This window comes from Aristolochia californica, unplaced genomic scaffold, assembly GCF_029961685.1.
Source record: "Aristolochia californica isolate CCGP_79_NKW_82.1479 unplaced genomic scaffold, dmAriCali1.0.hap1 SCAF_11, whole genome shotgun sequence".
NCBI lineage: Eukaryota > Viridiplantae > Streptophyta > Magnoliopsida > Piperales > Aristolochiaceae > Aristolochia > Aristolochia californica.
Genome location: NW_027181782.1, coordinates 3,135,984 through 3,150,492, shown reverse-complemented (window position 1 = coordinate 3,150,492; position 14,509 = coordinate 3,135,984). Strand labels below are relative to the sequence as shown.

At 35.5% G+C, this 14,509-nt stretch overlaps 1 protein-coding gene across 2 annotated transcripts; it reads right to left on the bottom strand.

Moving 5' to 3' along the window:
- Nucleotides 1-9,173: 9,173 nt before the first annotated feature.
- LOC137944224 (receptor-like protein 9b) lies at nucleotides 9,174-13,909 on the bottom strand. 2 transcript variants are annotated; one of them, XM_068789826.1, is made up of 4 exons: nucleotides 13,376-13,909; nucleotides 10,883-13,057; nucleotides 10,682-10,786; nucleotides 9,174-9,286 (listed from the first exon to the last, which is right to left on the bottom strand). In XM_068789826.1, the coding sequence occupies exons 1-4, from the start codon at nucleotides 13,737-13,739 to the stop codon at nucleotides 9,258-9,260; spliced, it is 2,673 nt and encodes an 890-aa protein (XP_068645927.1). In that variant the 5' UTR covers nucleotides 13,740-13,909; the 3' UTR covers nucleotides 9,174-9,257. The 2 variants fall into 2 exon arrangements, with proteins under 2 accessions (XP_068645927.1, XP_068645926.1); XM_068789825.1 differs by lacking the exon at nucleotides 9,174-9,286 and having other exon boundaries at nucleotides 10,572-10,786.
- Between the last annotated feature and the right edge of the window lie 600 nt (nucleotides 13,910-14,509).

Below are 14,509 nucleotides of genomic sequence, written 5' to 3'. Positions count from 1 at the left end.
TCCTCGTTACACCCAAAGTTAACACTAAAAGATAAGTTCTACAACAATTGAACAACTGAACATAAATATAAGACTAGCATAACTAAAACACTTTTAATTGAGACCTTTCTGTGAGACCTCCTCCTGTGAGATTCATGTAAGACTCCACCATATTAATTCTAGCTCTGTGTGACTTTTTACTATGAGATTCATGTAAGACTCTTCCATATTTTCTCTTCAACATAGAACATATAAAAACCTATAGAAAAGACATGATTGACCTTAAAGTATCAAAAGTAAGACCGATTGCAATAATTTTTGTTCAACAAAGTCATCAATGGGCCAACCTTGTGCTCTTAACAATTCTAAGAAGTCCAACTAGAACAACTCCAGCAATTCACTAAGAGAGATAAACATATCAAGCTTTTTTTTTCTTCAAGAAATCAATTTATATATAACTAAATCACATTAAATAAAGGGATAAGAATAAAAATAAATCAAAACATAAGTAAAAGGAGTAGAGAGTAGAATAGGACAAAAAAGAGAACTGAGAAAAAATAACATCCAACAAAGACAATCATCTATTTCATTTCAACATAGCTCATATGAAAAAAAATGAAAAAAATAAAGGGAAGAAGGACAAAGGAAAGGGAAGAAAAATAAACAAATATAATTTAGTGCTCCAGGAAATTGATTGAGCCCTAGCAATATGAAGCAAAGGATAGATCAAAGTAAGAATTTTCCATGTGGTTGAGAAGGAGCTCTTGAAAACTATTTGGAGGAACAAAATATTTACTCGGCTTGCTAGGGAGGGTTTCTAGTGACAAAAAAGTTCAACAGCGAGAAAGTGTTGCTTCCTTTTGTGTGGGTAGAGAATGTAAAAAGTTTCTAGCATTGGCAATCTCACATGAGAAACAGATCAAGTGTGTGAGAGATTCAGGAGCAAATTCAAGCACGTAGTGGCACATCTATAAATAAGTAAAATCTTGCTACTAAATGTTATCAAAGCCATGATCAATATAATTGTTTAAGTAAATTAGAGTCTAGTGTTGAAAACTCAGTATAGCTAATTTTGTTGAGGTCTTTCAAGTATTGATGCTCAATCAAATTTAATCCATGGAAAGTGTTGACTAAATGAATTGGTCTTCAAGTGTGTAAGAACTCTTGGTAGTCCTCTTACTTGCTAATGGCAAATAGCAAAAAGGGATGCCTTGGGCAAATTAGTAAATAGTCGACAATTAATACTTTTTAGCTATTTAAATTGCATTTAGTGTCTTTATTTGAAGGAATTCTTTAAAGTTAACCAGTCACATGCTTTCAAAAAAAGTCTCTAACATGTTCAAATTATATTTCTCAAAATAAAACTTATATGATAATAATAATAATATAAAATTTTATAAATCATTAGAATATCCCTCTAATGTTGAGTCCCTTAATAAGTGGACTATTCCCCAAATCTATTCTACATAAATCTATAAGACTAGAATGTTTTATTTTAAACCATCTGTGGCAATAAGAACTATAAACAAACTGTTAACTTAGATAATGATAGCTAATTAAATTGATCAATCATAAGAAATCTTAGCGAATATAGTGAATAATACAATTTCCTTCATATAGGATTAATTGAAGTTGCTTTTAAACCATTAACTTACTGTTAGATTCTATGGTTTCGTGCTCAAAAGAACTAGGGTTTAGGAGAAGAAGAAGAAGAAGAAGAAGAAGAAGAAGAAAGAAGAGAACAGAGTCCAGGAAGAAGAGGCTAGGCACGTGAGGCAAGAATGATGGAGAAAAAGAGTTCAGGGCATGAGTATGAGTTCCCTTTCCCTGAGCTTCATATGTATAGTTTCAAGATAGAAACCCTAGTATATGAATAAAGAAAAAAAAAAGAACATGAAATCTCGAATAATTACAACCTATGTCTTGTACTCACTTAATTATAATAAATGTCACTCATACTATTTTAACACTCCCCCTCAAGATAGAGAGGGAAAAGGCAGGAATAGCTGCTATGAAAATATTTGCTAACTAGTTCTTGGAAGGAATATACTGCATGGATATGGCACTTGCTTGCTTGAAATTTCTCCTGAACAAAATGACAGTCAATTTCAATGTGATTGGTTTTTTCATGAAAAACTGGGTTGGTTGCTACATGAATAGTGGAGTTGCATAGGCTTGATTATCTGAATCCAAGCTTTGTTATCAAGGATTTGAGTCATAACAGTTCATTTACTACATGAGCCATAGTCCTATATTCTACTTTGGCACTTGACCTAGCCATAAAATTTTGTTTTTTCTTTTCCAAATGACTAAATTACCTCCCATTGTTGTAGAATGACCGGAAGTTGATTTTTTGTCATCGGAAGAACCAGCCCAGCATGCATGTAAAAGACCTTGATATTAGTATATCCATGGCATTTATACAATAACCATTGACCTAGATTTTTATTTTTAGATATCGGAGTACTATCTCCAATGCTATCTAATGAGACTGTTGAGATTGATGCATAACTTGACTGATGACACTCATAAAATAAGATATGTTAGGTCTTGTGACTATGAGATAAATTAATTTTCCAACTAAACATTGGAGCTATCCAACATCAATTGTATCTCCAGATTCAACAGACAATTTACTATTTTGTTCCATTAACGTATCAATTGGCTTACATCCAAGCATTCTAGTTTCTTTTAATAGATCGAGAACATACTTCTTTTGAGACTAGATTGCAGAACTTTTATACCCAAGAAATATTTGAGTAATCTTTGGTTTTTGTTTTAAAAATATTTATTTAAGTATATTTTTTGTTTGATGAATACCTTAAGTATCACTCTTAGTAATAACAATATCGTCAACATAAATAGCCATAAAAATCATAGCTTTTATAGATTTTTTTTGTATATACTAAGTGATTACTTTCACATCATATGAACCCAAGGCAAATAACCACGGTACTAAATTTGTCAAACCAAGCAGGAAGGGATTGTTTGAACCTATGAATAGCCTTACTAAGGCGACATACTTTCTCCCCTTCAATCACATAACTTGATGGTTGGCCCATATAAACCTCTTTTGCTAGATCACCATTCAGAATTATATTTTTAACATCTAACTGATATATAATTCATTTAGAATTGACTGCTAAAGAGATAAGAACTCATACTGAATATGTCTTGGCTACTAGAGAAAAAGTCTCATAATAATCAGTACCATAAGACCGAGTGTAGCCTTTGTAGGCAGTCTAACTTTATACCAGGCATTGATGTTGTCAGGGTTATATTTGAGGGTAAACACCCATTTACAACCCATTGCTTTTAAGAATTCCGAAGATCTTGATGTTTTGACATATTAAGAATTCATGATGTGACTCGTTCTTCCGGAGATCAGGTCTAGCGCCCGTTCACATTTTTTGTTTATAGATTATGAATTTCATGATGTATTAGAAATTTATTTATGCTAATATTTGGTATCAGAGCAGATACATTTGTTGGAAGATGGGTTCAAGCCCACACGACCAAGGAAGACCCACATATCTAAGAGTATTGTAAGATGGGCTACACAACCAAGGAATGCCCACATATCTAAGAGTATTTTAAGATGGGCCATATGACCAAGGAAAACTTACATATCTAAGAGTATTTTAAGGTGGGCCCAAGCCCATAAGAAGTAGGACCCACAATGATTACCATGAGCTGACATCCTTATCACATAAGTTGGAAGATCAAAAGGGACTCACAAAGATACCCACAAGTTGGTTGAAAGATCAAGAATGACTCACAAAGATGGCCACGATCTGACATCTTTATCTTATAGTAGCATCCTCCGTTCGAGTTATGTTGTCTTCTATTTATATTGAGTTATTTAATTATGCTAGGACTTATCTTTAAGTGTTAGAGTTTGGGTGTAATTGGGACAAAGATAGTTTTATTGTAATTGGACTCTACTATCTTCCTCTATTGTAAATAGATGTTCATGTACTCTGATTATAATAAGTCAATGAAGTATTATAAATTCAACAACCTTTAATATGTCTTCATGTCCTTTATTTTTTTTGGTGAGCTCTTTCTCATTCAAATTCTCTGTGCGACACTTGCGTGTGGCTGGTTTGCCGCACCAGCCGACCTCGGCAGCGCTAGCCAACCCTTGGTAGTGAGATGCAAACGGAGGCGCCCAGTGTGCCGATGGTTGAGCATAAGATGCACTAACAGTGCCACCCTTTGTGCCGAAGTGTTTATTTTTTCTACAAGAGCCAAGAGACATCTTTGTACGTGGTCGTGACCATGGAAATAAATGTTTGGCGTTGCGTGAGTCGGCATCGAGTGCACCCATCATGCAATGGCGCAAATGCAGGACATCTGAGACCGGCCCTCTGTGCTCTGGCGATGAGCCCATGAAGGACGAATTTTTCTGTCCATCGCGTTCATGGCTCTACGACAGTTCTCCCACCGGTGTCGTGCGTCGGAGGAAGGTGTAATGGTGTCACTTTCATGAAGGACGACAGTGCGCCCAGCTCTAGCCAATCCATTGAGGATCAGATTGGTTGAGCTACCTTCTCTCCTTGAAGCCGACCGAAGCTGGGTGGCATTGGCCAGCATGGGATGCGCCAGCATCATGCTTAGGAGGTAGCCATCGCACCGGTGTCGAGTTGGTGACAAAGATCGGCGAGGGCACTCCCTCTTTGCGCATCATTAGAGGTTGAAGACAACATCTAGTATGTAAAAACTTTAAAAAAAAAATTATAATCATATGGTGAAAACGGACAGGTTGACTTAGCCTAACTCGCTCGTTCCAACTCGTGCAACCGAGTCATCCGAGCGCAGGCCGGGGCCGACTCGATTCACTTAAAAAGAAAAAAATTTGGTTGAGCAGAAATTTGAACCCCCTCGCCTAATTTTCATTTGGCGCCCGAAACCAATAGGCCATTTCATATGGATTGTTATATTTCATACAATTTAATAGATATATGAATATTCATTTGGTTTTGTCATTATATTTCGTTTTCTCATGATTTTTTCATTTAATCATATGACTCCATACATGCGTATATGGTTATATCATACGCATATTTTTTTAATTTTATATTATGGAAAATTAATTTAGGTTTTTTGCATACTTAATTTTCTCTGCATAATTCAGTTGACTTAAATATAAGGTATTAATAATTGGCATAAATTTTAATCAATTCTTTTGGTATCATATTTTGTTTATATTTGAATAATTAAGCAATTGTCAAATAATTCTTAATTATGAACATGTCTGGTGACATTAAGCTTAGTCACACAGGGTAAATGTTATATTTAAGTGATTAATCAGGATGGGATAAAATCGATTATGTGTTATAATCTATGCCCATAGGAAAGATTATAATGACACATTGATTTATTTGTTTAAATTTATTTACATGAGTAAATATTCAAAATTTGGCTTCATTGCATGTTTTAGTAAGCTTGTTGTTTATTTTGGTAGATCTTCAAACTTTGTCTTACCCACAGGCCTAGAATATTCCTTTAAAGACGAAAATTTTATCCCATCATAAAGTAACATAAATGGTTTGTGTTATAATCTAAGCCCATATGAAAGATTATAATGACACATTGATTTATTTGTTTGAATTTATTTATATGAGTAAATATTCAAAATTTGGCTTCATTGTAAGTTTTAGTAAGCTTGTTGTTTATTTGGTAGTTCTTCAAACTTTATCTCTCCCAAATTTGATTCCTCTATCATTCCTCTGAATAGAGAAAATTATATTGCATGGACATAAATCTATATTTTGGTATAATACCATGAAGGAAGAGTTAGATTCAATGGCTAAAAACCAAGTCTAGGATCTTGTTCAATTGTCTAAAGGGGGAAGGCCATTGGCTGTAAGTGGGTTTTCAAAACCAAAAGAGACTCTTTAGGCAATATTGAAAGACATAACATAAGAATTGTAGCCAAAAGATTCACTCAACAAGAAGGAATTGATTATCTTGAAACCTTCTCTCCTATTTCAAAAAAGAATTAATTTCAGATAATCATGGCATTGATAGCTCATTATGATATGGAGTTATACCAAATGGATGTGAAAATAATATTCCCCAATGCAAATCTAAAAGAAAAGTTTTACATGAAACAACCTGAAGGTTTCATTTCAGAGAGGAATGATCACTTGGTTTATAGACTTAAGAAATCTATACATGGATTGAAATAAGCCTTCCATCAATGGTATTTAAAATTTCATGATGTTATTTCTTCATTTGGTTTTATGGAGAATATCATTGATCAATGTATATATCATAAGGTCAGTGAGAGTAAAATCAATTTCTTAGTTCTATATGTAGATGATATTCTACTTGTCTTAAGATATGGGCGAAGCCTCTTATGTCACAGGCATAAATATTTCTCTCAATGCAATTTAATATGAAAGATATGGGCAAAACTTCTTATATCACGGGCATAAAGATTGATAGACACAAATCCTGAGAGATATTAGGATTGTCTCAAGAAACCTATATCAATAAAGTTTTACAGAGATTTCATATGAATATGTTCATCAGATGTTGAACATATTGTCAAAGGTGACAAATTAAGTTTGGAACAAGGTCTAAGAAATGATTTAGAGAGGGAACAAATGAAAAACATTCCATATGCTTCCGCAATTGGGAGTTTGATGTATGCTTAGGTTTGTACACGATCTGATATTGCTTACAAGTGGGAATGTTGGATCGATATCAAAGTAACCCAGGATTGGACCATTGGAGAGTTGTAAGGAAAGTCATGTGAAACCTTCAGAGGACAAGAGCCTATAAACTTACATTTAAGCGATTTGATCATCTAGAGGTGATTGAATATTCAGACTCTGGTTTTGCTGGTTGCCTTGACTCGAGAAAGTCGACATCGGAATATGTCTTCCTATTAGTTGGAGGGGTCATTTCTTGGAGAAGTGCAAAATAATCCTTGATTGCTACTTCTACCATAGAGGTAGAGTTTGCAGCATGTTTTGAAACAACATCACAATCTATATGATTGAGGAGTTTTATTTTTGGGTTTGAAATTGTTAACACAATTTCTAAGCCATTAAGGATTTACTACGATAATTCATTAGCAGTGTTTTTGGCTAAGAATAATAAGAGCGAAAATCGTAGTAAGTATATTGACATTAAGTTATTAGCTATTCGAGAACATTTTAAAGCAAACAAAATAGTTGTGGAACACATAAGCATTGGATTAATGATTGCTGATTTGTTGACAAAAGGACTTACCGTCATGTAATTTAATCTTCTTTTGTTTGGGTATAAGGATACTATATCTATAGGAAACATTTATTTGAGGATATATCAATATTGAATTATATATATTAAGTATATGAATGGGTCAAGTGGGAGAAATGTTGGACACGTTTAGAGGTTTGACCCTTTCTTTTAGGAGTTTTCATGTTTCCCTTAGATATAGGCAGTAATGGATAGTTGTAACTACCCGTCAGTTATAACTCTTTTGATGGGAAAAGAGGAGTTTAAAAGTTACACATCTGGTTTAGCAGAGTGCTTGTGATTTTCCATCGAAAAGCCTCTGAATAGACGAGCCATATATGTTCTTTCGGAATTTGATCACCATGATTGGAAGTAAACAAACACCTTTCCTTTTACAGATTATGAATTTCATGATATATCAGAAATTCATTTATGCTAACAGATAATCCATCGCTTGAATGGTTGCCAGGTTCAATTGAATCCAAACTCCGATGTGATTGACCACGAGTTGTGACATATTTAAATAATAAATGAAAATAAAAAAGAAACGTAGATTGGAAGATTTCTCTGTCCACTACCCAGGATCTACCTCTCTCCTGTACTGAATTTCTTAATAGAAGGCGGATATTCAGTCTCCTTCTTCTCTCTATTTTACAAAGACGAGAGAGAGAGAGATGGGACTTTGCCCTTCTTTTTCAAGTTGTTGGGGAGGTGCCCCCACCCTTGCAGTCATTGACAGCAAGAGAGAGGGCCAAACGAAAAATCTGCTACGGATGGCTGAAGCAACCCTGAAATCATGATTAGATTAAGTAATATGAGAGATGGAGAAGTATTTTTTTTGCTATTTGATATGTGCCTCATAAAAATACGATTTGGCTTTTATCACTATCGAAATTGAACTCTCTTTTGTTTCTCATTGGAAGATTGCCTTTTCTTCAAATCAATTTTTCCTGTTTTAAGTCCGGATCTGCAATGAAGTATGAATCTCTTGGTAACGAATAGGCTTCCATTGAAGCCCATTATTGAGCTGGTTGAGCTGTGTGCCCACTTGTTACAGAGGCGGTTCCATGGCGAAGCGTCCAGCTCCCCATGCCTTTGGGTGTTTTTGCCATCATCCTCGTCGCTAAGAATTTACAGAAGTTTGCTCAAGGCCAGAGGAAATCAAACGAGAAACCAGACGAGTTCGAGTCTTGGAGGAAACCATGGCGTCTTCTGTGATTGACCTGCACGATCAGATGAGAGCGAGAGACGTACTTAAAAGTGACCAAGGGAGAGCAATATATTCTTCATTTCATTATAGTTGTCTTAGATATGTATAAGGATCATAGCTTTCCTTTTGCCTTACTGATTGTCATGTAAGAAAACATCTGTCAACGAATCAAATGGGTTGGCTGCAATGAAAAAAATAACAGAAAAATTATCGTAGCTGAAAATGAATCAAACTTTTGTTAGCGAATTTTTCGCTAGCAAAAGTTCTAATTTCGCTTGCAAAACCTTCTGCCAGTGAAAAATTCAGTAGGTGTTCTCCATTGGTAGAGGGTTCTGCCAACGAAATTTCAAATTTCCTAGTAGAGATGTAAATTACATAAATTTTTAAAAAACTAAATTTCATATTACCAACAAATGAAATTTAAAATTCTCTGGCAGAAATTGTCTCCGCCAGCGAATTGTTTTGCTGGCATAATTTTTGGTAGAAATAATGTATATCAGCAAATTTGATGAAGAATAAAAGAAATACATCGATCATAGGGAATACACTGATCGATCATACTTGTAATGTATAGCCAAAGGGAATTCTGATTGATTGATCATCTCCATGTCAATAATAGATTAACTTAACTTTTACATGAACAATATAATTTGAGCTGAAGAAGCTATAAATACCCCCCACTAAACTTTGTATAGAAATGAACATTTATTGGCAAATACTCAAGCCATTATTCTCTATTTTGCAAAATTCATGTGAAAGTATTTTAGAGTAAAAGAGAGAGCCTTACACCTTGAAAAATCTCATTACTCTTTCATAAATCCTTGCATTCACATAGTCAAAGCTCCTTCATCTTTTCACGTCGTGCTATAAAGAAAGAGGAAACTTGAATTTATCAAAGAGAAGTATCTCTCCAAGTAAGGGTGTATTTTTACCTTTTTTTTATTTGATTTTGTGAAAAGTTCATTTGAAACCTATATAATCTAGATAGAAAGACTAACTAGAACTAGAATCTAACAACAATCTCTTGGGGAGATTGGTATTGTAAAAATCGTGTATTGAGTTACACATGGCTAAAGAGAGTTTAAATCTCTTTTGTAATTCCATCTATTAGAGTTTTTGAAAATAGAGGAATTTTCTCAAGCAAAAGTTCTTGGGTGGTGACTACCACTAGGGAAACATCGATAACAAAAAAAAAAAAAAAATCTATTTGTCCATGTGGTGTGTACATGTTACATTTTATCTTGAATTATTTTTATGCATATTTTTTAGTTCCACGCATAACTTGTTTTTAATTTGATAATCTCAATTCACTCCCTCTTGAGAAGCCACCTGGGTCAACACTAGTAGGCTCGATCTCAACCTCTCCTTCCAGAAAACTATTGTGAACAACTTCATCATCCACAATACTCCCTTGCATATATGAATATTCATATACATGGCAATAACAATAATGATCTAAAAATTATCTGAATCCTCTATTTGTTCCATGTGACATAGGTGGATGCTTTTTGTTTATTATGTAAAATGATGACACTTTAGACATGCACAATGTGGCCAGATGGAAGAGTCCTTGCATGACTATGTCATTGACTATGGCAATGACAATTGGAATGATATGTGGGCTTTCATATGCACACTTGTAATATATGAAGATTTTTATTCCAGCAGGTTCAGCAATCGAATCCCTACAAGCCCTTCATGGTAGTTGTTTGTTCAATCAACAACACTATTCTTCTACCCCCTTAGTACACATTACTATTCTTCTCTCCTCCCTCACATGACAGATCAAAGGAAAAAAGAAAAGGGGGAGGGTCTTCCCTGTTCATCTCCATTTGGAGGGGGCTCACCTGATCTAGTCATTGATATTTATATAAATTAGGAAGAAAACTACTATCATGATGGAGAAGAGGGAAGGCCCCACGCCTTTTTATCTTCCATCTCAATATGAATATTTTTTTTTTTATCAATGTGACTTGTTTTTATGAATATTTGGGTTTTAATAATTTGATCAAATTCTGTTGTTTTACCCATTCATCCATAAATAGTTGGTAACAAATGTTTAGCAAAGTATCTGTTACTCAGCACATAGCAAGCTTGGTTGAGGTAGATTCCCTAATGAGCCTGCTCTATTGCCATTCCAATCCTAATATATATATGTAGTTCAACTCATTTAATATTAATAAAAAATACTGATTAGAAGTAAAAATTAAACAATTGGAATGAGATTAACTTCTCTGGCCTTGTGGTTTCTTGACTCACTCTGTTGATATCTCTTTTGATTTATTGTCTGAAGATTGAAATCTTTGTTTGCTTCTCTTGCTGTGGTCTCTGCTGGAAGAAACTGCAATATGCATTGAAGATGCCCTTGCAAAGAGTGGTGAGCTATTTCATTAGAAAAAGCTAGAACCTTACATCTTACTGACATATTCAATAAGTCTTTAATTTAACAAAACTTCTTACAATACATATCTACAGCTTTGAAAAACCTGTAGCGCCAATTGTGCTTGAGTAGAAGAAATGTGATCACGCCTGCAAATCCCAGAGCGTATGAAAAGGCAATCCATGAATAGAAAAAAAGCTGATTCTCGATAATTTCAGTTTTCTCCCCCTCATCCACAATTGGATCCAATGCAGTAGGGCTTGTTGGAGAGTTGTCTGGACAATCTTTCATCAATGGTAGTCCACACAGACCTGGATTCCCTATAAAGCTGTTTTCATGGAATGTGGACAACTGGCCACCACTTGGAATCTTGCCTGACAGATTGTTGTAGGAAACAATAAAAGTAGAAAGAAAGGGAAGTTGGGCTAGCTTAGCTGAGATTCCCCCTGTCAAATTGTTGAAGGAAACATCCAAACTTTCCAAAATTTCCAGGTTTTGGAAGGATGCCGGAATCACTCCCGTCAGAAGATTGTGAGACAAATTCAATGAGCGAATATCTTTCAATAACCCTATTTCAGATGGGATTTCTCCAGTCAATTGGTTGCTTGATATGTCAATTCCTCTCATCAACCGAAGTGGAACACCTTCATAAGAGTATATTTTTCCTTTCGTGGTGAAGACGGCGGAAACTTGAATTGGGACTCGCTCATATATCCAAAAGCCTGATATTTCTCCAATAAAGAAATCCTCAGAACTCACAGGTCGATTCTCCATGAAACTAAAATTGTTCAAGCAAGAAGGCAACTTCCCAGAAAGATTGTTATTACTGAGGTCGATGAATTGTAGACGGTTCATGTGACACAATTGAATGGGAATCTGTCCTTGCAGATGATTACCTCCTAGCAGCAATGCTCTCAGTTGGGGAAGAATAGTCAAGGACTTGGAAATGTCACCAGACAAATTGTTATTTCTAATGTCTAGTAAGATCATCCTGGAACAGTTTGCAATTGCAGGAGGGATGCTCCCTGTGAAATGATTATTGCTAAGCTTGAAGTATTGCAATTGGCCCAAATTAGAGTCCGTGTGAAGTATCTCTCCTTCCAAGCTATTGCCTGATAAGTCCAAGTACTGCAGTGATGTGCAGTTCTTTGTCAAGGAATGTGGTATTTTCCCAGAAAAATTGTTGTTAGACAAGTCCAATATTTCAATTGACACGGAGAGCTCTGGAATTCTTCCTTTCAGATAGTTGGAAGATAGGTTGAAGAAATTCAAGTTTGGAAACCAATTATCTAGATTATATGGAAGTGCCCCTGACATACGATTGTCTGACATATCAAGCTTTTCCAAGTAAACTGGAGTTACATTTTGCAAGGGCTGATGAAATGGATTTTCAAACATGTTTCCCTGTAAATACAGAAACTTAGTGACATTCAACCAAAACCAGGTTGGAATTTTCCCTGTAAATGAGTTGTAAGATATGTCTAGCTCATATAATTGGTTCTGAGTGGAGAGGAAACTAAGGAATTTGTTGACACCATGTGTGTTGAGATTACAATTAGACAAGCGCAGAGTGGTCAAACTGAAAGATGGCTTCCATAGTGAAGAGTAGGTTTCAACCTCAAATTGATTGTTTGAAAGAGAGAGGGAAAAAAGTCCAGAAAGCTTAGCAAAGATGGAAAGTGATAGCATGCCTCTAAACTCATTACTAGAAATATCAATGTACTCGAGACTGATTTGGTTTCTGAACACAGAGGGAGAAATAGTCCCTTGGATCCGGTTATTAGACAAATCCACATGTTTAAGGGAATGCCACTTGAACAAAATATTTGAAATGTTATCCTTGAACAAATTGGAAGAGAGGTCCAAAGTTTCTAGAGACTGCAAGCTACCCAAACTGATAGCAAAAGGTCCCTCAAACTGGTTGTTGCTCATGTGCAATTCTGTAAGCTTACTGAAATTACTGAAGCATGCTGGTATAGTACCCTGGAAGAAATTATTACTCAGATCCATAGTTGCAAGAGAATGTGAGCTACACAGACTGGCTAGAAAATTGCCAAGGAATTGGTTATTTGATAACCGGAGGCTAAGAAGTGAACGCAAGTTACCCAAAGTGGACAGCACACTTCCTTGAAGTCGATTATTGGATAAATCCAGAGACTTTAAGGAGGTCATATTTCCCAAACAGGGTGGAACCATCCCTTCCAGTGCGCTCCAACTAAGATCCAATTCCTCCAAAAATTTCAGTCTGCAAACCACTGCACAAACAGATCATTGAGACATAATTAGCCAAAATCCTGTATCTGATATACAAAAGCATTGAGAATAATATCCTGTATCAGTTACACTTTACTCGGTAGTAGGTAATCTACCCAAAACCACCAAAGTCTGCTAAAAGCATGTCAGATTCAGACACATAAAGCATATGAACAAAATGAAGAAATCATGATTAATGATTGGAGTAAACGGTAAACCAGAATGAAGTTTTAAAACATCCCGCTGAAATAAATCTCATAAAACTATTTTATTTGAGCCACGGTCGACTAAACAACTTTGATAGAGGGGTGACGCCTTACTTTGAATAATCTCCGTTCCGTTTCCCCTTCTGCCAATAAAGAAAAAGGGATCGAATCCTCTAAAAGATAAGAACCCTGAAGTCCGGATTGCCACCACATGAGTAGTATAGTTGTCGCAAGTAACACGACTCCACAGACAGCAATCTTCTCCCACCCAGTCATCAATATAATTCATAGTACCCTGCTCGAATATTTTGTTGTAGGCATCTTTGAATTGCAAGAGAACTCTCCTCTCTTCCTGCAAACACCCTTCAGAACAACTAAAGCACCAGCTGAGAATAATCATAAACAATACGCATGCATATGCGGATTCAGATGGTGTTTTGACACCAGAAGGACGGAGGGATAATGATTCCAACCTCATCTTCCCCCAAAATCAAGAACAATTGTCTCAATGTGGACGTCGTTGCTACTGATAATCCCGAACCTTGCGTTTGTAAGACTGGTACACAAACTGCCTTCATAAATTTTGCCCAGACTGACTAGTCTTCCCGTTTGACTCCAGTTGCGTGGAAGACTGGCCTTGGGCGATAACTTCTCTAGGCATCACTCGCTTGTATTTTGCTTGACCGCCGGAAGTGGTTTCGAGCTTTAATAAAGGTTACATTGACAAATCTTAGTTTTCCATTGAAACCATTGACCAAGAAATTCAAAATTCGCTATAAAAATGAAACCATTGACCCAGAAATTCAAAATTCGCAATTGAAATGTGTTTTCCCAACAAATTTTGAAATTCGCCGAGTGAGAACAAAACTAGCCAAATTGAACATTTCATTGCTAATAGAGGAAGCAAAATTTATATCAATCCATTTTTCATACCATTTTGAATAGAGACCTCTTGAAGATGTATAATAATGAAAAGACAGCTTCTAAATGAGTTGGAGAAGCTTTCTAGTAGAGTAGCAATCACGACAGACATATGGACTTAGTGCAAAAGAAAGGGTACATGGCTATTACCACTCCCTATATTGATGAGTCTTGGAAGTTATAGAAGCACATTTTGAGTATGTACTAGACTTATATCTGTGCTTCTTATTTTATGTTATTTGCACATCTTATATTATGTTTACACTAATGTCGATAAAATATTTTGTAAATTTTTTCCTTAGGTTTTCTTATGTTCCTTCTCCTTAT

Excerpts from the sequence above, each read along its gene's own strand:
- LOC137944224 (XM_068789825.1), bottom strand. The coding sequence starts at position 13,739 with ATGAGGTTGGAATCATTATCCCTCCGTCCTTCTGGTGTCAAAACACCA. Across the intron at positions 13,058-13,375 it reads CGGAACGGAGATTATTCAAA|TGGTTTGCAGACTGAAATTT; the intron begins GTAAGGCGTCAC and ends CTGTTTGTGCAG. Across the intron at positions 10,787-10,882 it reads CAAAGCTGTAGATATGTATT|GGCATCTTCAATGCATATTG; the intron begins GTAAGAAGTTTT and ends ACTCTTTGCAAG.